At 38.7% G+C, this 22,545-nt stretch overlaps 2 protein-coding genes across 3 annotated transcripts in view; one reads left to right on the top strand and one right to left on the bottom strand.

Moving 5' to 3' along the window:
* Window positions 1–7,575, top strand: part of clcn4 (chloride channel, voltage-sensitive 4) — a 17,037-nt gene extending 9,462 nt beyond the window's left edge. Inside the window, exons 8-12 of the mRNA XM_079597821.1 lie at window positions 1–357; window positions 1,730–1,916; window positions 3,048–3,443; window positions 4,823–5,039; window positions 6,847–7,575. The exon at window positions 1–357 is cut by the window's left edge and continues 189 nt beyond it. Of these exons, the coding sequence (XP_079453947.1) occupies window positions 1–357; window positions 1,730–1,916; window positions 3,048–3,443; window positions 4,823–5,039; window positions 6,847–6,937 (1,248 nt within the window). The 3' untranslated portion in view covers window positions 6,938–7,575. The remainder of the gene's footprint in view (window positions 358–1,729; window positions 1,917–3,047; window positions 3,444–4,822; window positions 5,040–6,846) is intronic.
* A 5-nt stretch (window positions 7,576–7,580) lies between these two features.
* traf3ip2b (TRAF3 interacting protein 2b) lies at window positions 7,581–21,889 on the bottom strand. Of its 2 annotated transcripts, none has more exons than XM_079597825.1 (9): window positions 21,670–21,889; window positions 18,312–18,847; window positions 16,028–16,076; window positions 11,963–12,027; window positions 11,734–11,831; window positions 11,561–11,629; window positions 10,850–10,966; window positions 10,105–10,179; window positions 7,581–8,542 (listed from the first exon to the last, which is right to left on the bottom strand). In XM_079597825.1, the coding sequence occupies exons 2-9, from the start codon at window positions 18,832–18,834 to the stop codon at window positions 8,393–8,395; spliced, it is 1,146 nt and encodes a 381-aa protein (XP_079453951.1). In that variant the 5' UTR covers window positions 18,835–18,847; window positions 21,670–21,889; the 3' UTR covers window positions 7,581–8,392. The 2 variants fall into 2 exon arrangements, with proteins under 2 accessions (XP_079453951.1, XP_079453952.1); XM_079597826.1 differs by having other exon boundaries at window positions 7,592–8,542; window positions 10,932–10,966; window positions 21,670–21,858.
* Window positions 21,890–22,545: the final 656 nt, after the last annotated feature.

Consider the following 22,545-nt stretch of genomic DNA (forward strand, 5'->3'; position numbering starts at 1 on the left):
TGGGGGACCCTGTTCATCCGCGGGAACATCGCCTGGTGCCGGCGCCGGAAGACCACACTACTGGGCAAGTATCCCGTGCTGGAGGTCATCGTGGTGACGGGGATCACGGCGATCCTGGCCTTCCCGAACCCGTACACGCGGCGGAGCACGAGCGAGCTGATCTCAGAGCTGTTCAACGACTGCGGAGCGCTGGAGTCTTCACAACTCTGCGATTACATCAACAATCCCAACACGACCCGTCCCGTGGACGACATCCCGGACAGACCCGCCGGGCCCGGCGTTTACAGCGCCCTCTGGCAGCTCACGCTCGCGCTCATCTTCAAGATAGTCATCACCATCTTCACATTTGGCATGAAGGTGAGGGTGATGACTTTCTCATGTCTCAGAGGTGATGGTGTTCTTTATATGCTATATATATAAACAATAATACATTTTTATAATACATAAATAAAACTGAGAATTACGTTTTTGTTTTATTTCAAAGAGAGATTACGATTCTGAACGGTCAACTAAATAAAATAACATGTAAATTACCAGAGGTTCTGACAAAATATTAAGCAGTCTATTAAAATGTTTAATTAATTAGAATACATTTTTAAAAGAAATTGGTTTGAATGATTGATTCAATCACTCATAGTACTGGATGACTCAGCGTTTTTGAACAAATCTCTTGAAATGAATGATTCAATGACTCACTCATAAATACCGGTACTTCACATGTTTCAATACTGGATGAATCAGCATTTTTGAACAAATCTCTTTATTAAATGGTTCATTGAGTCACTTATAAAGACTTCACTTGTTTCAATACTGGATGAATCAGTGTTTTTGAACGAATCTCTTGAATAAATAATTTAATGACTCACTCATTAATACTTCACATGTTTCAATACTGGATGAATCAGCATTTTTGAACAAATCTCTTTATTAAATGGTTCATTGAGTCATTTATAAAGACTTCACTTGTTTCAATACTGGATGAATCAGTGTTTTTGAACGAATCTCTTGAATAAATAATTTAATGACTCGCTCATTAACACTTTATATGTTTCGATATTGGATGAATCAGCGTTTTTGAACGAATCTCTTGAATAAATAATTCAATTACTCACTCATAAATACTTACATGTTTCAATACTGGATCAATCATCGTTTTTGAATAAATCTCTTGAAATAAATAATGATTCAATGACTTACTCATAAATACCGGTACTTCACATGTTTCAATACTGGATGAATCAGCGTTTTTGAATGAATCTCTTGAATGAATGATTCAATGACTCACTCATAAAATACTTCACGTTCCAATACTGGATGAATCAGCGTTTTTGAATGAATCCTTGATTCAATAAATGATTTAATGACAAACACATTGAAGTATCGTGTCTATTAATGGGTAAAACTACAGTAACGTCTTCAACTGGTCAGCTTGAGATCAACTGGTTATATCTCTGAAGCCTGGCAGTGAATGCTTTATGAGCAGTATGATAATCTATATCTCTCCCTCTTTTAGTTATGAGAAAGAATCATATTCATCGACACGCAGAGCCGAAGCACAACCAAAACAATGTTCTTCTGCAAAATGCATGCAGTTTTTTAACCATTAGAGGGCCAAAAGTTAATGAGTCATGTTGAATAATTGTGGTCACAATATTTACCAAAATAGTCTTGATTTTGGCCATAACCGAGCAGCACTAATGTCATTCTCGTCACCGGATGTTTCCCTCAGATCCCCTCGGGTCTGTTCATTCCCAGTATGGCGGTGGGCGCCATCGCCGGGCGTATCGTGGGCATTGCAGTGGAGCAGATGGCGTATCATCATCATGACTGGATCATATTTAAGAACTGGTGCCGCCCGGGTGCTGATTGTGTGACGCCGGGTTTATACGCCATGGTCGGCGCCGCTGCATGTTTAGGTGAGACATTACATATCAAGATGTGGTTTATGAGTGAAAGTTTTGCTGATTTACACTATTGGTCAAAAGTGTTTGTAATGTCTTTGTAAGAAGTCTCTTCTGCTCACCAAGGCTGCATTTATTTAATCAAAAATGCAGTAAATTTTTGCAATTTAAAATAACAGTTTTCTATGTGAATATATAGTAAAGTGTAATTTATTCCTGTGATCAAAGCTGAATTTTCAGCATCATTACTCCAGTCTTCAGTGTCACATGATCCTTCAGAAATCACTATAATATGATGATTTGCTGCTCAAGACATATTTATGATTAATTTCAATGTTGAAAACCGTTTAACAGCTGCTTCATATTTTTGTGGAAACCTTGATACACTTTACACCATTTTGGGTTAATGCTTTTATTCAGCAAAGTGTTTAAAATATATTTATGTTACAAAAGATTTCTGTTTCAAATAAATGCTGTTCTTTTGAACTTTCCATTAATCAAATAATCCTAAAAAACTAAATGTTTCACAGTTTCCACAAAAATACGAAGCTGTGTTCAACATTGCTAATAATAATAAATGTTTCTTGAGCAGTAAATCATCATATTACACAGATTTCTGAAGGATCATGTGACACTGAAGACTGGAGTAATGATGCTGAAAATTCAGCTTTGATCACAGGAATAAATTACACTTTACTATATATTCACATAGAATATTTTAAATTCTAATAATAATTCACTTTTTTGATCAAATAAAAGCAGCATTGGTGAGCAAAAACTTCTTTTGAAAAATCTTACCGACCCAAACTTTTGAAAAGTAGTGTGTATGTGTTATATAAGTGATATATACATGATGTTTGATTCACATTGAAAATGGCTATTTTAAACTATACAAATATTTCCTTTTTTACTGTATTTTTGATCAAATAAATGAGCAGAAGAGACTGGTAGTGTAGATCACGAGTGCAGAAGTGAAATGTTTGGCTGTTGTAAAACTAACTTTATCTGGACAATAACTTTATTCTAGAGCTAAAGCCAAAACAATCTCTGTTACTTTAATTTCCTATCATCAATGTAAAGCTGCTTTGAAACATATATTGTTAAAAGCGCTGTATAAATGATGGGGACTTGACTTGACTTGTGCAGGCGGCGTGACGCGTATGACGGTCTCTCTGGTGGTCATCATGTTCGAGTTGACCGGTGGTCTGGAGTACATCGTTCCTCTGATGGCGGCCGCCGTCACCAGTAAGTGGGTGGCCGACGCTTTCGGTAAGGAGGGCATTTATGAAGCTCACATCCAGCTCAACGGCTACCCGTACCTGGACCAGGACGAGTTCACGCACCGCACGCTGGCCACCGACGTGATGCGCCCGCGCCGGAACGAGCCGCCGCTGTCGGTCCTCACGCAGGACAGCACCACCGTGGAGGACGTGGAGACGCTCATCAAGGAGACCGACTACAACGGCTTTCCTGTGGTCGTCTCGAGGGAATCCGAGAGACTCATCGGCTTCGTGCAGAGACGGGATCTTATCCTGGCCATCAGTAAGACACACACACACACACACACGACCACAAAATACCAGCCTACGCTTCCTCCATCCCCTAATCTGATGTGTCTTTATATACGATTGTTTTAGATTAACTCTGCTTTAGCTTGAATGTGCTGCACACTGGTTGATTTTTCAGTTTCTGTACCTTACCTAATCAAATATAATGTTCATATCAGGTCTTAAAAGGGTCAGGTATTTTGCATATCAGCATATCAGGTCTTTTCCACAAGTTGGTATGATTCTTTAAAGACTTCATGTAAAGTTTGTAACATACTTTGGTTCAAATTCGTCAATGGTTGTCTAAAAAAACACCCTTTTTACCTCCTCAAAGACAGCTCTGTTTCAGTGCATGTCTCTTTAAATGATAATGATGCAACTGCTCACCCCCCCCCCCCCCCACCCCTTCCATTGGGCGTCGACACAAGACAGTAAAGTGATGCCTTGGTGGACAGTATACAAATGACAGCAATATGCTAATACAGGGAATATGCTAATACAGGGAATATGCTAATACAGGAAATATGCTAATACAGGAAATATGCTAATACGGGACAGTCCGCCAGTGGTCGTGGCATGAGCAATTTGACATCATATTGCTCAGAAAATCCAAACGGCTTGATTATTGAGAGTGTTTAGACTTTTTGAGGATTAAAAAAAGAGTGAATGTATTTTTTTCATTGTATGGTGTTTTGTCCACACACTGCAAAGACACATTTATATGCAAACACCATATAAAAGTGAATTTTGCATCCGATGACCCCTTTAAAGCTAAGACTAGAAAACACTGGGCTTCATCCGTTTACATTGATTGAATTTTTAATGATTGATTTTTAGCTTTTTTACAATATTCAGTGTCATATTACAGAGGAACCATAATTTCAAACAGCCATTGTAGTCAAGTAGATTCAAGAAGTAAAATACAGTAAAATAATTGGTATTTATAAAATATACAACATTAATATTTGCAATATTGGTGCATATAATGATTGTGTCATCAGGTGTTCATCAGTGTTATTTTAGTATTATTGATATAGGCTACTATTATAGTTTTTTTTTATATATGGAATTAGATTTTATTTTTATATTTTATGATTTTGCTTTCATTTTAGTAATTTTCTTTTTTTTCTATTTCTAGAATTTTTTTTTAAAGTATGTCTATATTTATGTATATATATATATATATGAAAATATCACACTGGTTCAAGAGGAATCATTGAATCAGTTTTAAAATCAACATTTTTGCTTCTCACGAGTATGAAAACTTGTACATCATATACAAATAAGTGGCGAATACTCTGTCCTAGTATGCTATACTCACTGTATGATGTTAATAATGGTAAATCTATCGCCGTCTGCTTGACCTTTCCCCAGAAACGGCGCGTCAGAAGCAGGACGGTGTGGTGAGTAACTCTGTGGTGTATTTCACCGAAGACGCTCCACAGATTCCTGCAACGAACCCTCAGCCTCTGAAACTGAGACGCATCCTGAACCTGAGTCCCTTCACCGTCACCGACCACACGCCCATGGAGACGGTGGTGGACATCTTCCGCAAGCTGGGTCTCCGCCAGTGTCTGGTCACACGCAGCGGGTAAGAGCAGCGGTTTTCAGGCAACTCATAATAAAAAAAATGCTTATGTTTAGATTAGTTTATCTCAGAACTAGGGTTTGAAATTAACTTTGGCCATTCAGAGCCTCTACTAGCCAAAAAGAAGAAAAAAACTTGATTAACTATGTCACAGCTTATATATATATATATACAGGTGAAAATTTTGAATATGGTGGAAAAGTTCATTTATTTCAGTAATTCAACTAATAAATTATATAGCCTCATTACATGTAAAGTGAGATATTTCAAGCCTTTATTTGTTATAATTTTGATAATTATAGCTTACAGCTTATGAAAACTTTTTGAATTTGGGGAATTCATAAGCTGTAAGCCATAATTGCTGGAGTGAGTATCAAGGCTCCGCCCTCTTCTAGAAAGGGGGCGGGGAGCAGCAACTCATTTGCATTTAAAGGAACACACACAAAAACTGTGTTTTTGCTCACTCCAAAATCGGGACAAATTTGACAAGCTTTAATAAATTATCTATTGGGTATTTTTAGCTGAAACTTCACAGACACATTCTGGGGATACCTGAGACTTATTGTACATCTTGAGAAAAGGGGGATAATAGGGTATATGTCGAACGTCGCATTACGAAACCGGAAAACAGAACGCATCGCTTCCGGTTCAGGTCTTTTGTATGTGCTTCATGCATTTTTTTACTGTTTTACTCAAAATAACTTAAAAGGAGCGAGCAAAGATGATCATAACCAATGTCCCTCGCATGTGAAGATCGATATTTAAAAGTAAAAAAAAAAAAAATCTTCACACTAACGTTAAGATATTTAAATAGAATAAAACGCCAATAACAAAGTGAGATAGGTAGGTTAGCTGATTACCTTAAAATTCCATAGATATCGGCGTCAGTTCATACGGCTGTTAACACTTTCTATGACAAGCGGATGCGATGAGACCAGGTTTCCGGTTTCGTCATGCGACGTTCGACATATACCCTATAGTAGGTCCCCTTTCAAATACACGAGGTGTGGCCAATGAGATTGTACAGTGGGCGGAGCTTCAGAGCACATTGCCTCAGGAATAGACATCATGATGCAGCCATTGTTTCAGAGGAAGAACTTGTTACCCGATTTGGCGAATTACTTGAATTTTCTGAGATTGTTAGTTTTTTTTATTATATATAATTTTTTTCTATATTATAAATTACTGTTCAAAAGTTTGAGGTCAGTAATTAATACTTTTATTTAGCAAGGACACATTAAATTGATCAAAAGTGACAGTAGAGATATTTATAATGTTACAATTATTTATTTTGAATTCTCTGTTCATTAAAGAACCCTGAAAAAACAAATCTTTCCATTTCCACAAAAATGTTAATCTGTGTTCAACATTGATTATCAGTAAATGTTTCTTGAGCAGCAAATCATCATATTAGAGTGATTTCTGAAGGATCATGTGACACTGAAGACTGGAGTAAATGATGCATATTCAGCTTTGATCACAGGAATAAATGACATTTTACTGTATAATAACATAGAATATCTTAAATTCTAATAATATTTAACTTTTTTGATCAAATAAAAGCAGCATTGGTGAGCAAAAACTTCTTTTGAAAAAAATCTTACCGACCCCAAACTTATGAAAAGTAGTGTGTATGTGTCATATAAATGATATATTCATTATGTTGGTCGGGTTCTTGGCTTAATTAAAGCTGAAATGCATTTTGAAAGGTTAAATCAGGCAAACATGTGATAAAATCACCTTAAAAAGCATGAGCCGTGTCTAATCAGAGATATGGTTGATGACTAAACTTCTCTTTCTCTTACATCAGACGTTTGCTTGGAATCATTACTAAGAAGGATGTTCTGCGTCACATGGCACAAATGATGAACCAGGATCCTGAATCCATCATGTTCAACTAGCAGAAGCTGATTAAAGTGAAGCGGCACAATCATGTAGTTACTAAACTCACGTGTTCATGTGGCCAAAGCAGGATGGAGTGTAGATGTGAGTGTTTCCTCTGTTGTTGTTTTGTTGATTTTTTTTTTTTTTACACCTGCTTTTGCCATATTTATATTTAACGTGCATTACTGTAAACCGATGATCAAGCTGATGGTTTGCATTGAAAATGCAAAGACATTATGACAGGTTTTACTGTGTTTTTGAAGCAAAAAAGCTGCTATAAAGGACGCGAGAAGTGCAGATGAATCTTGTTTCATTGGTATGTCCGTTTTTGTGAGTTTATTATATTTGTTTATTAAATAATATATCACAATGCTAACGGTCAAAATGGAAAAAATAATCCAGAACACTAATCCGCTGTAAATACAATAGTGAGCGTTTCTTCCAACACTAAAGTCTATGTGTTTTGTCATTATTTATTCATTCAATGTGAATGTTAGTTTTGATCAACAATGGTGATATTTTTTTTCTCTTGTATTGAAACATGAATATTGTCATTGTTAAAGATACACTGCATCTGTTACAGATATTAATGTCCAACTGCTACTCCAGTTAAGCACATAAAACTGAGGGTGTTATAATAAAACAAATTATTGATAAATAGTATTGTCATTGCATTATTTGAATATACTCTTTAATTAAAGAAATATTTTCAGAAAGTACAATGAAAATGATACATGACTCAAAAGATAAACTTAAAAGACACAGCGAATCAAATGTTTTTGTACGATTATTTTATATTATATGAATTCTATAAAAAAAATTAAAAAAATTGAGAACTGTAGCACTATACATAAATATGCATATATTTATGTATCCAATGCAAAATAATGTTGAAGTACCAAAACATCTAAATATTATTATTATAAAAACAGAGGATAATCTGCTACTGCATTTCTTTTTACAGTAACATTTACAGGTCACAGTTTAATAGAAACAAACTCTTAACATAACGCATTAGAACAACACCAGGGTGAGTAAATTATTAATTTTAATATTAGGGTGAACTATCCATTTAACAAAGATTATTAAATGCTGTAAAAATATATTGCTTATAGTTAGTTCATGTTAACTAGTGCATTAAATAATGTTAACAAAATGAGACCTTATTGTAAAGTGTTACCACAAAACTTCAAAAAAAGAAGAGAAAAGGATACAGTAATGATAAACATTTCAAACGGTAGTATGCTACATTGTCACATGAGAGTGGCATCAAGTTAAATTGTTAAACTGCTTTTTCAAATAATAAATCAAATAATAAATCAAAAATATGTTTATAATCCTGGTTCAAATCAGGTCCAGTTTACTTATTATGGTGGAAATGTAAAGTTGAGTGCATCAGGTCATCCAGGTACAATATCCACTGCAGAAACATTAGCATGTATGTTAGCATGCGACTGCAAGCGCTACAAGCTCTAACCGAGGGGAACTGAGACTATCGTCGGCAGAGGGCCGACCGGAGGAGGTCTGTATTTCTCCAAACGCATTAACCTGCGGAGAATATCGTCCCGATCTGCCGGCCAGCTGTAGATGTGTGTGTTCTGCAGCCAGGTGGGGACGTGACTCTGAGGACGAGAAGACAACAGGTGCTGCGTCAGTCCTGAGAAACCTTGCTTTGTTGGCAAAAAGAAGCTGAAATTATATTGATATTTTGCTTCATGAGTCTATTAGACGGTGAAGAGTAGAGAACCCATGTGGGACTAGATTAAAGGGTTAGTTCACACAAAAATATAAACTCTGTCAGTAACTTCTCTCCCTCATGTTGTTCAACCCGTCAGACTTTCCTTCATCTTCGGGACACAAATGAAGATATTAGTGATTAAATCTGAGCGCTGTCTCACTCCTCCATAGGCTTCTGTTGTGATTTAAACTTGCCGGCCCAGAAAGTTAGTAAAGACGATGTTTAAAATAGTCCGAGTGACTCCAGCGGCTCAACCTTAAGTTTATCAAGCAACGAGAATACTTTTTGTGCGAAAAAAAAACGACTTTATTCGACTCTTGATGTTCTTCTGTGTGTTCCTCTGAGTGAGTTCACGTAGTGTAACAGCGCACTACGTGAACTCACTCAGGGGAACACACAGAAGAAGTCAAGTCAAGAATATTTGTATAGCGCTTTTCACAATACAGATTGTATCAAAGCAGCTTCACAGTATTAAAATAAAATAATAATAAAAACGTCCATGTTTGGTAATGCTAATCAATAGTAATATTGATTGATTCATTAAATTGAATATCCCCAACTGAGCAAGCCAACAGTGGCAAGGAAACGAAAAACTCCATCAGGTGACCCAATGGAGAGAAAAAAAAAACCTTGGGAGAACCCAGGCTCAGTCGGGGGCCAGTTCTCCTCTGGCGGTTATGAACTAGAGGCCGGATTTAACTGTAAGATTAAAACATTTATATGAATGCCTGGTTAAAGAGATGCGTCTTTAATCTAGTTTTGAACTGGGAGAGCGAGTCTGAGCAACGAACAGTATCAGGAAGGCTATTCCAGAGTTTTGGAGCTAAATGTGAGAATGCTCTCCCTCCTTTGGTGGACTTAGATATCCTAGGTACGACCAGAAGCCTCGAATTTAGCGATCTTAAAGAGCGCGATGGATTATAGGGCGATAGAAGATCCGTTAAATAGACTGGAGCTAAGCCGTTTAGGGCTTTATAAGTCAGTAACAATACCTTATAATTAATACGGAACTTTATAGGTAACCAGTGTAGAGATGATAAGATCGGTGTTATATGATCATATTTTCTCAAGAGTTGAAGAACATCAAGAGTTGAATAAAGTCCTTATTTTTGGGTGTTTTTTGCGCACAAAAAGTATTCTCGTCGCTTGATAAACTTAAGGTTGAGTCGCTGTAGTCACTCGGACTGTTTTAAACATCGTCTTTACTAACTTTCTGGGCCGGCAAGTTTAAATTTCAATAGAAACCTATAAAAAATATCTTAATTTGTGTTCTGAAGATGAACAAAAGTCTGACGTGGTTGAACATGAGGGCGAGTAATTACTGACAGAGTTTACAGTTTTGGGTGAACTATCCCTTTAACCGGTTTAGAACATAACAAGCTCACAAACATGCTTTGATTTGTTGAAATGCTTCGGGGAAAGTCGCAACTGTTGAACTTCACAAACCTTTTTGGCCCCTGGGAACAGAATAGGAATGAACCTGTAGTTCCTGCAGCCGTTCTGAATGAACTCACTCTGCAGCTGATGGAGGGAAGCAAACACACAGGAGATAATATTAGTGTGTGTGTTTATCAGATCAAAGCAGAGCAACACACTCCCTTCACCAAACCCACACAGTTATGTTGTCAGGCTTGTTCTGGCGTCAGCGTCATATGTACTTTTCTCATGCTGACCCAGAATGCATTGTAATGACCTCAGTGAAATATTTCTTCCAAGAAATTATTTTATTTAAACCTTAAGAGCAGCTAATAAAATAATTTCATTTAATACTTTTTTAAAAATTGTTTTCATTTTATTATATAATGCATTCAATATTTGTGTGTGCAATGAATTTTTGTTATTAAAATATCACATTGCATGCTCACATTTAACTCCACTGGATTCAGCAAAAGTATCAATAATAATAATAATGATCATTGCTATTATTATTTTAATGCATTGAATATTTGTCTGTGCAAAGTATGTTTGTGCTTATTAAATATCACATTGCATGCTCACACTAAACTTGGAATCAGTATTAATAATAATAATAATAATAAATATTATTTTAATGCATTCAATGTTTGTGTGCTCAATGTATTCGTGCTTTATTATAACACTGCATGCTCACGTTAAACTCACAATCTACAGGAATCACCTGGTTGTGGAGCAGAGCGTATATATGTTTTGTACGTGAACGTTATTTTCTGACCTGTTTGTGGATGTACACAGTGTTTGACGTTCTCTCGTCACTGTCCATATTGATATTAATGCCTGATATTGTCTCGTAATACCTCAAGCTGATGATGATGATGATTAGGTAATCTTTCTGCAGAGAGAGAGAGAGAGAGAGAGAGAGAGAGAGAGAGAGAGAGAGAGAGAGAGAGAGAGAGAGAGAGAGATTTACTAAGAACACAACATAAAAAAAAAAACTACATTTACAAGAAATCACATAGAATTAGGCCTACTCAAATTCTTCAACAAAGTGCAATGTGTCATTTTTAATCCAACATTATTTTTTAATATGAGAATAAAAAATAAAATCATGTTTTATTCTTGCGTTTATGAGCCCCTTAAACAACAATTCAACATCTTTATTACTGCCAGCACTTTCATATTTCCTACTAATATAAACGGCCATTTTGGCTTGACCTAAGATTTTATTTTTTTCCTTTACAATATTTAAAACCAAAAATTAACACAATCATTGTAAAAATGTCATTAACATTAGCATATAAAATCTCCAATAAACCAAAACCAAAGGTCTTAGTCTCTCACAGTGCAATAAAACAATGAAATATGGTTTCTCCTTCACCACAGAAAATACAATTAGAAATAGAGAGAGAGAGAGAGAGAGACTCTGTAATTGTAGGTGTTTAGATGACGCCACTGATGATGTCACTTCCTGTGTCTGTATATTTACCTCATTGAGATATCTCTCCATGCAGTCGATCTTACTAATGCTGTTCAGCTGTTGCTCAAAAACATCGATCTGTGTGCACAAAGACTCAAGAGTCAATCCAATCCCACTTCAACTGTCTCGATTCATCAGAAAATAGTAACAAAAAAAGAAAAAGAGAAAGATTATCGCTGTACATGCGTGTCAAAGCCGTTGTTCCTGAGCAAAGCCACAAACTTAATGATCTCCTTCAGATGCTCTTCACTGTCGGCCTCGTATGTGACAAAAACTTTCCCTGTGGGGGGAACAATACGCGACACACGTGAAAAAGAGCGAAACACAGGAGCACACGTGCTAGCATATGAACCTTACTGTGTTGGAGTTATTCTAGGTCATCTGGTTGTGTTGACAGGAAGTAGTACTCACTCTGTTCCTGTGACAGGTGTGTGATACACTGACTGGCCTGTCTGGGGTTCAGAGATACATGACCACTGAAGAGAGAGAGAGAGAGAGAGAGAGAGAGAGAGAGAGAGAGAGAGAGAGAGAGAGAGACAGACAGACACACACACACACACACATACACACACACACACACACACAAAGAGACACACACACACAAAGACACACACACACATAAATTTTTTTAATGAATGACTCTTTCTTCATTAGTTATTTCAACAATGGAATAAAAAAATTAATAAAAAAAACCTATATTTAACAATTGTGAATTTATATCTCATAATTCTAATAAACAAAAGTCAGAATTGCTTGTCGAATTGTGGTTCTCAGTACCAATTTCAGCATAGCAAAAAAATGTTGGAACCATTTTACTCTTTTTTTAATATATTTTTTAAGTATTTGAAAAAAGGAAAATATTAATTAAATAGTTTTTTTCCTTCTTTTTATTTATGATGATGATAATACCTATAAGTAAATAATAGGCTACAAAAGCATGTAGCCTTCAAATGTTTATAAAAAGATCAAGCTTTGTTATTGGCCACTGCGTTCACACACTCAACAGATACGCCTGTGATTGGCCACTGCGTTCACACACTCAACAGATACGCCTGTGATTGGCCACTGCGTCACACACTCAACAGATACGCCTGTGATTGGCCACTGCGTTCACACACTCAACAGATACGCCTGTGATTGGCCACTGCGTCACACACTCAACAGATACGCCTGTGATTGGCCACTGCGTTCACACACTCAACAGATACGCCTGTGATTGGCCACTGCGTTCACACACTCAACAGATACGCCTGTGATTGGCCACTGCGTTCACACACTCAACAGATACGCCTGTGATTGGCCACTGCGTCACACACTCAACAGATACGCCTGTGATTGGCCACTGCGTTCACACACTCAACAGATACGCCTGTGATTGGCCACTGCGTCACACACTCAACAGATACGCCTGTGATTGGCTACTGCGTTCACACACTCAACAGATACGCCTGTGATTGGCCACTGCGTTCACACACTCAACAGATACGCCTGTGATTGGCCACTGCGTTCACACACTCAACAGATACGCCTGTGATTGGCCACTGCGTTCACACACTCAACAGATACGCCTGTGATTGGCCACTGCGTTCACACACTCAACAGATACGCCTGTGATTGGCCACTGCGTTCACACACTCAACAGATACGCCTGTGATTGGCCACTGCGTTCACACACTCAACAGATACGCCTGTGATTGGCCACTGCGTTCACACACTCAACAGATATGCCTGTGATTGGCCACTGCGTTCACACACTCAACAGATACGCCTGTGATTGGCCACTGCGTTCACACACTCAACAGATACGCCTGTGATTGGCCACTGCGTTCACACACTCAACAGATACGCCTGTGATTGGCCACTGCGTTCACACACTCAACAGATACGCCTGTGATTGGCCACTGCGTTCACACACTCAACAGATACGCCTGTGATTGGCCACTGCGTTCACACACTCAACAGATACGCCTGTGATTGGCCACTGCGTTCACACACTCAACAGATACGCCTGTGATTGGCCACTGCGTTCACACACTCAACAGATACGCCTGTGATTGGCCACTGCGTTCACACACTCAACAGATACACCTCTGATTGGCCACTGCGTTCACACACTCAACAGATACGCCTGTGATTGGCCACTGCGTTCACACACTCAACAGATACGCCTGTGATTGGCCACTGCGTCACACACTCAACAGATACGCCTGTGATTGGCCACTGCGTTCACACACTCAACAGATACGCCTGTGATTGGCCACTGCGTTCACACACTCAACAGATACGCCTGTGATTGGCCACTGCGTTCACACACTCAACAGATACGCCTGTGATTGGCCACTGCGTTCACACACTCAACAGATACGCCTGTGATTGGCCACTGCGTTCACACACTCAACAGATACGCCTGTGATTGGCCACTGCGTTCACACACTCAACAGATACGCCTGTGATTGGCCACTGCGTTCACACACTCAACAGATACGCCTGTGATTGGCCACTGCGTTCACACACTCAACAGATACGCCTGTGATTGGCCACTGCGTCACACACTCAACAGATACGCCTGTGATTGGCTACTGCGTTCACACACTCAACAGATACGCCTGTGATTGGCCACTGCGTTCACACACTCAACAGATACGCCTGTGATTGGCCACTGCGTTCACACACTCAACAGATACGCCTGTGATTGGCCACTGCGTTCACACACTCAACAGATACGCCTGTGATTGGCCACTGCGTTCACACACTCAACAGATACGCCTGTGATTGGCCACTGCGTTCACACACTCAACAGATATGCCTGTGATTGGCCACTGCGTTCACACACTCAACAGATACGCCTGTGATTGGCCACTGCGTTCACACACTCAACAGATACGCCTGTGATTGGCTACTGTGTTCACACACTCAACAGATACGCCTGTGATTGGCCACTGCGTTCACACACTCAACAGATACGCCTGTGATTGGCCACTGCGTTCACACACTCAACAGATACGCCTGTGATTGGCCACTGCGTTCACACACTCAACAGATACGCCTGTGATTGGCTACTGTGTTCACACACTCAACAGATACGCCTGTGATTGGCTACTGTGTTCACACACTCAACAGATACGCCTGTGATTGGCCACTGCGTTCACACACTCAACAGATACGCCTGTGATTGGCCACTGCGTTCACACACTCAACAGATACGCCTGTGATTGGCCACTGCGTTCACACACTCAACAGATACGCCTGTGATTGGCTACTGCGTTCACACACTCAACAGATACGCCTGTGATTGGCCACTGCGTTCACACACTCAACAGATACGCCTGTGATTGGCCACTGCGTTCACACACTCAACAGATACGCCTGTGATTGGCCACTGCGTTCACACACTCAACAGATACGCCTGTGATTGGCCACTGCGTTCACACACTCAACAGATACGCCTGTGATTGGCTACTATGTTCACACACTCAACAGATACGCCTGTGATTGGCCACTGCGTTCACACACTCAACAGATACGCCTGTGATTGGCCACTGCGTTCACACACTCAACAGATACGCCTGTGATTGGCCACTGCGTTCACACACTCAACAGATACGCCTGTGATTGGCCACTGCGTCACACACTCAACAGATACGCCTGTGATTGGCCACTGCGTTCACACACTCAACAGATACGCCTGTGATTGGCTACTGTGTTCACACACTCAACAGATACGCCTGTGATTGGCCACTGCGTCACACACTCAACAGATACGCCTGTGATTGGCCACTGCGTTCACACACTCAACAGATACGCCTGTGATTGGCCACTGCGTTCACACACTCAACAGATACGCCTGTGATTGGCCACTGCGTTCACACACTCAACAGATACGCCTGTGATTGGCCACTGCGTTCACACACTCAACAGATACGCCTGTGATTGGCCACTGCGTTCACACACTCAACAGATACGCCTGTGATTGGCCACTGCGTCACACACTCAACAGATACGCCTGTGATTGGCCACTGCGCTCGGGTCTCGCATCTTTTGCAGCATCTCTCGCACAACAGCGCTCTAACACACGGCGATAAAGTTTAAACTAAAAAGAAAACGTGTCTCAAGACAGTGTGCTTTTTTCTGTGGGTGTGATTGGCTCACAGCATATACCGGCCCGTACACACGGATGCTTTTGAAAGCAGCGTTTATCAGCGAGTGACAAATATACCCATAATCGGTCATACTGATATTGCAGAAATGCTGTATCGTCACATTTTTTAAATTTCAATATTGAAGTACACTTTTGACAACCCTAATATGAACTCTGAATTCTTGCAATTCCAATAACTTGCCATTCGGACTTTTTTCGAGATAAACTCGCAATTGCAAATTAATTGTGAATTAATTCTGATTTGAAAGCAATGTCTTTTCTTATGACTGGACCATACGTGTTCAGTTGTTGTAATATGGACAGGTAAAAGGACTCACTTTTCAGAATATCCACTTCTTGTATCCACTTGTCTGTACTGCGTCAGACCTGTAAAATAAACCAAACAAAAATGTACACACATAGAAAAACCTCATATAGAGAGAGTTCATGGTTGAATGAACATGTACAGTTTGTCATTTACTCACCCTCACGGTTTTCTGACCCTGTTTTTCTACATAAACGCTTGTGTTTAAGTCAAAATTATTGCATTTAGATGCCTCGTGTCAGGTTTTATAGTGTCACATGAACAAATATAGCATGGCAAGTTCTCATACTCAGCATTTTGTCCCTTTTTTGTGTACTTTGAACAGCTTGTACTTTCGGGTTAAGGTCACTTTTGTTTCAAAGAAGAAAGAAAGTTGTATAGTTTTGGAACAACATTGATGGGTGGAACATATTTCTCTCAATCAAAGGGATAGTTCACTTTGAAATTAAATGTTGGTATGTTATATCTTCCCTGAAGTGCATCCAAGATGTCGGTGTCTTTGTCTCCGCAGTAGTTTCAAAGTTGATATTTTTAGGTCAAACCGTTCTTGTCTGTCAGTCATATAATGCAGGTATATAGACACTGTCTCCAAAAGCATGCAGAGAAAAGTCCAAATTAAAAAATTCCCCATCGTAAGTGCACATTGATGGCCTAAGCTCGCGCGAACTCATCCGGGAGTGTTGAGTTTTCACTTATTCCCAATTTGTAAGCCTTCTATCTTGACACACTACTCGCTTCATTGTTCAGGTCAATCAAAGGCATACGTTGAGCCGTACAGCCAATCACACGCGTTTCTGCTCCAATCGAAGGCGGTTAGATTAGTTTCCAGGGAAGAAATCCAGTGTAAACAGATCAGATGGACGTGGTTGTGTAAAAGAGATAAAAACGATATAAATACTGTTGGTTTTATCACACAAACCGCTTGTTTCGTGTCTTAGGCCATCAATGTGCACTTACGATGGGGAATTGTTTAATTTGGACTTTTCTCTGCATGCTTTTGGAGACAGTGCCTATACACCTGCATTATATGACTGACAGACAAGAACGGTTTGACCTAAAAATATAAAAATTGAAACTACTGCAGAGACAAAGACACCGACATCTTGGATGCACTTCAGGTAAGCTAAAACATACCAACATTTTATTTCAAAGTGAACTATCCCTTTAAAACACATTTTACAACTTGCTTTAATTAGTAATCCATAGTTTTTTTTTGTTGAAAACTATCAAGAAATCAAAATATGCATCTGGAGAACTAATATTTTCAATTAGGCCAGATGAAGAATATTTTAACCTCCAAAGAACCATATACTACTAACTCAAGAACCCTATAAAAACAACAAAAAGGCATCTTTGATGAACAAAGTGCGGCATTTAAACCTTAAAGTCGAGGTATACTTCCATACAAAAGTTTGGGGTCTGTAATATTTTATGTTTCACAAAGGCTGCATTTATTTGATCAAAAATACAGTAAAAACTGTGAAATATTATTACAATTTAAAACAGATGTTTTCTATGTGAATATATAGGAGAATATATAGAAAGAGAAGTTTATTCATCAACCATATCTCTGACTCACTGATTAGACACGGCTCATGCTTTTTAAGGTGATTTTATCACATGTTTGCCTGGTTTAACCTTTCAAAATGCATTTCAGCTTTAATTAAGCCAAGAACCAGACCAACATCATGAATATATCATTTATATGACACATACACACTACTTTTCATAAGTTTGGGGTCGGTAAAATTTTTCAAAAGAAGTTTTTGCTCACCAATGCTGTTTTTAATTGATAAAAAATTGAAATATTATTAGAATTTAAGATATTCTATGTGAATATATAATGTAATTTATTCCTGTGATCAAAGCTGAATATGCATCATTACTCCAGTCTTCAGTGTCACATGATCCTTCAGAAATCACTCTAATATGATGATCTGATGCTCAAGAAAAATTTATTTTTAAGATTGTTTGATGCATAGAAAGTTCAAAAGTACAGAATTTTGAAATTGAAAACTTTAGGGTTACACTTTTTTTAAGGTGTCATTGTGTAACAGTGTAATTATATATTTAAGTTCTGAGTAGTATACTATAGGGTTAGGTTAGGATTTGGTTGAGGGTTAGTAGCATGTAATTATGCATCATTACTATGGTAAGTACATGTAACAAGGACACTAAAATAAAGTGTTACCATCTTTTGTTACATTATAAATGTCTTTACTGTCATAATGCATCCACACTGAATAAAAGCAAACCCAAATTTGTGAAGATTATGATAAGTTTCTCCTGTAACGCACCTGAGGGTCTGAAGGGAGGCTGATGCGCCGGTCTGGAGCCGCAGTGATGATGAACGGGGGTCATGTGACGTGGAGGAGGGCGGTGCTGACCACAACTCTGCATGTAAGCGCCGGGGTACGAGGGCGAGGGATAGTGGTGTGTGTTCACAGACGGAGGAAACGAATGCAAAGATCCGGGATGCTCTAGACTCGGGCTACAGCTGCCCGGTAGAGAGTGAGGCCTGCTGGGAGAAAACGAGCCGCTCTCTGAGAGTGTGTGATAGATCGCAGAGGGAAGGCAGGAGGGAAGACTGTGAGGAGAACCTGAGGACAACCAGCGCTTGTGATGGTCCCAGCCGGGGAAGGCCGTCTGATGGGCGTACGCTGCAGACTCAGGGTAACTCTCGGCGTTGTGCGGGTGAATAATCTGCATGGTTGTGGGACGGTTGTTGATGACGTCTGGATGAAGGTCTGACTCAAAATCTTCACTCGTGGTTTCGTCATTCTCCTCTGGACAGTTTAGAGACGAGTACTGATGGGCCATGTGGGTCAGGTATCTGTATAAATGATGAGAAACAGCACATTCATTTCTTCTGTGGTTTTGTGCAGAGCCGCTAACGGAACATGGGGATGGAAAAAATATGAGATGGGAGGAAAATTTGTATATCAATGCTTTTGAGTTCACTCTTTCGTGATGGAAATAATATTGAGAGAGAATGCAAATGTCGTGCGAACTAATGCTAAGTTTCTCAGGGGAATGCAATAGTTTTGCACGACTATATTTATGAGAAGTGCCATGGGATTTATAGAGACCACAGGGAGTCAGGAACTTGGTTTTACAGGTGAAACTCAAAATGTTTTGAATATCATGCAAAATTAATTTATTCCTTCCTCGCTTATTCACTCCTTCAACTTTCAACTGGACTATATTAGTGGACTAATGTAGGGAATAGTGAATGAGGGTATCGGGTGCGGTTTCACACACAGCCCTAGTTTTTCCCAAAGGTCTTCCTTCCAGGTACTGTGTTTTTACACAAAGTGCAAAAAAAAGAAAAGAAATGATCACCATGCCAACCTTTGGGGGTTCATAGTTTTTAAATTGAATGAATGAATATTAATTTTAAAAAATAATAAAAAAAATATTCTGCTTTATGTCACTTCACATTCATATGCTGTTGTTTTTTCTGTGAAATATAACAAAACATGCTTGACTTTCAATTGACCGTTCGCAAAGACCCGCCCCCCTTAGTTACTGTCGCTATGCCCGACAAGCTACGTCGCTCTCACACACACACCATGTTCTCACAGTGATAAACACATTGTGGAGCAGAGAGGAGATTGACAACACACTGACACTCACAGACCAGGTTACTTTTCGGTTACTTTTTATATTAAAAATATTAAACAAAGTCTCACCTTTCAAATTTGGTCATTTTTTAAAAGAAATTTAAACAATAAATAGCGTTTTGTGGCTCTTTAATGTGTCGTGACAGATCGCTCAGTTAAAGCCGCTCGTGAACCGATCATCTCTTCCTTCTAGTTCATTTATAGCATCAAATAAACATGAATGAACATCAGAAGGAATGTTGTTTTAACCGCGGAAAGGCGTCAGTACACTCCGCTTCTCAAGTTCACATCCTCCCATGTTAATCTACTAACTCTCCTGACAGCTCTGTCGGACAAAATGGCGGATGGCGAAGTATGATTGGTCAGATCACCTGTCAATCAAGCTCCCTGTGAAGGGTCAATTGCAACATCAGATCAGTGAGCGCAACCACACAAAAACCCAATTAAAGAATCATAACAGAAGATTATAGTGTATTCAAAAAATTCTCTAGTCATATGATAGTTTTTTTATGAAGAAAAGCCTAAAAGGTTTTGCCTAAAAGTTAAACTGTTGTTGTAAGCATTGGCAAACAAGAACTATAAACCTAATGGACTCTATGCACAGCTGCACTACTTCCTGAACTTTAGCCAGCTCATTTGGTTCCTGTCTGCCATTATTGGACAAACTGATTAATCCAGGTGTGCCTGATTATTGTTGTTGGTCAGGCACACCTGGATTAATCAGTTTGTCCAATAATGGCAGACAGGAACCAAAGGAGCTGGTTAAAGTTCAGGAAGTAGTGCAGCTGTGCATTGAGTCCATTGTAATTTAAATACCGACTCCATTGCAACAGTCTACATATGAAATGTTTGTACAATAGAGCATGTGGAGAAGAGTACAGTTGACATAACATAGTGCACTAACATAACAAGTGCTACTCATACAATAAGGGGCTGCAGTTATTTTAATGCACAGGTATATGTCATGTTTGAACATGCATGAACAGTGAATCTTCACAGACTGGCAGAAACCAAGATGACTTCTGAAAGCTGTCAGTGACTGACCAGGTATGGCGGCGTAAGAAAGAGGTCAGAACTGTTTTCTACTGGGAAAAAATAGGCCTTAGTGTAACATCCACCCATGCAGCGTCCCTAAATAGGACACACTACATTATGACTCTTTATCTCTGTGTGCCAAGATTCTGCAGCTCATGCAAAACTGCAGACCACAAGACGGAGAGATTTTGCCATGCAAGCAGTTACACAAAACATCAACCTTTATACAACACAGATCGTGATTCTGTCTTACTAAAGCGTAACAAATGTAGTGAAGCGGTGATGGTTCATCAGTTTTGAAAATTAGGCAAAATTAAGAAGACATTCGGCAGGAAGAGTCAGTTTGATTGATAAAGAAAAGACGAGTTTTTGAGCTTTATCACTGATAATCTGATTCAAATGTTTCCTGACACCTGGCAAATAAACCAAGATAATTTAAAAAAAAAAATATATATATATAGTGTTAGGTAAGTTACTTAAAAATAATAATTTATTACTAGCTAATTACATCTTTAACAGTGTAATTAGATTACTATACTAATTACTCTCTCTAAAAAGTATTGCATTTCTTTCTAAATCCCATATCAACCTCGACCAGTTGAACAACAAAAATACAAAGATAGTCATGAAACTGCTTATTTAATTCTTTAAAATAAACAATATTGCATATTGTATAATTTGAGGTGATGTGTAAAGGGAGAAGGTGACATTAAAAACATATTTTGACACTAACATTTTGGTGTAATGAACTGTAATAAAATCACAGAAAAATTAATCGTAATCCCTACTTCACTTTTTCAAGGGAATATTTTTGGTATGACAAAATAATGGATATTTTTAAAAAGTATGATCAATATTTTTAGTATACTATATTTGAGGAACGGGCTACATTCTGATGATTTGTACATATGAAAAAAAGAAATGACATTTTATGCCATAAAATAATATTAAATTAGTTTCTCTGACTTTTATTATTTATGAAACTTGAGAAACTCACCTGAGCGCGAGCGGCAGGAGTCACAGTCACTTCAGGAAGTCAGACAGTTGTTTCATTTGACATCTCAGGTCTTGTTTTCTCCCGTTTAACAACGATTTAGACAGAATATAACGCATATTTCGATATTAGCTTAATATGTCAGCATTCAATGCCACACGACATGTTTTCAAAGAGCGTTTGGGTTCGTGTGTCGTCGGAGGAAGATAATGATGATGATGGGAGGAGTAAAATAACCCGTGCACAACATGATGGACTGATGTTGTTGAGCGCCAAACATGATGCATTATATAAAACTTATTTATATTTTGATTCATTCTTTGTACTTGACGTTGGCGAAAAATATTTTTAAACAAGCATTTGGTTAGTCTGCATTTCAAAATGTATTTAAATATAATGAAGGCGCGAGGAGTAGCTATGGCAAGCCGATTTTACATTTATTCACGCGCAGGATATGAACTTCTGATATCAACAATTTTAACTAGTTACAATGCTAATTATTGATATCAGGAATTCGATTTCTACTAGTAACAACGGAAATGTTTGATATCAGGAATTGACCGTTCGCAAAACCTCGCCCTCTAACGGTTCTCGTCCAATCCTAGCTCAGCAACTGTAACTAAGGAGAAGGACCTCCGTCAAACATTCCGATTTCAGCAAGATAGTGCAACGATGCGCCTATGGCAGTGAGGTCTGCACGGGCTTAAAACTTGCTGTATTTTATGATTGCTTGCAACTATAATAAAAAAATAGGCTACATGTACAAACACCGTTTCACTACGGCACTGCGACCCCTCATCAGTCAGCAAACAAGAGAAAAAAAAGAGAAAAAGCACGGACTTACTAATTACGAAACTTTGATGTGGTTGAACAGGTACA

The sequence above is a fragment of the Phoxinus phoxinus genome (assembly GCF_949152265.1).
Source record: "Phoxinus phoxinus genome assembly, chromosome: 22".
NCBI lineage: Eukaryota > Metazoa > Chordata > Actinopteri > Cypriniformes > Leuciscidae > Phoxinus > Phoxinus phoxinus.

What these genes read in the sequence shown, in the direction of transcription:
- traf3ip2b (XM_079597825.1), bottom strand. Translation starts at nt 18,834, where the DNA reads ATGGCCCATCAGTACTCGTCTCTAAACTGTCCAGAGGAGAATGACGAA. An exon ending in ACAACGGCTTTGACACGCAT is followed by an intron (nt 11,630 to 11,733) that starts GTACAGCGATAA and finishes TTGTGCACACAG; the next exon opens with ATCGATGTTTTTGAGCAACA. An exon ending in TGTTCCCAGGGGCCAAAAAG is followed by an intron (nt 8,543 to 10,104) that starts GTTTGTGAAGTT and finishes TCTCGTCCTCAG; the next exon opens with AGTCACGTCCCCACCTGGCT.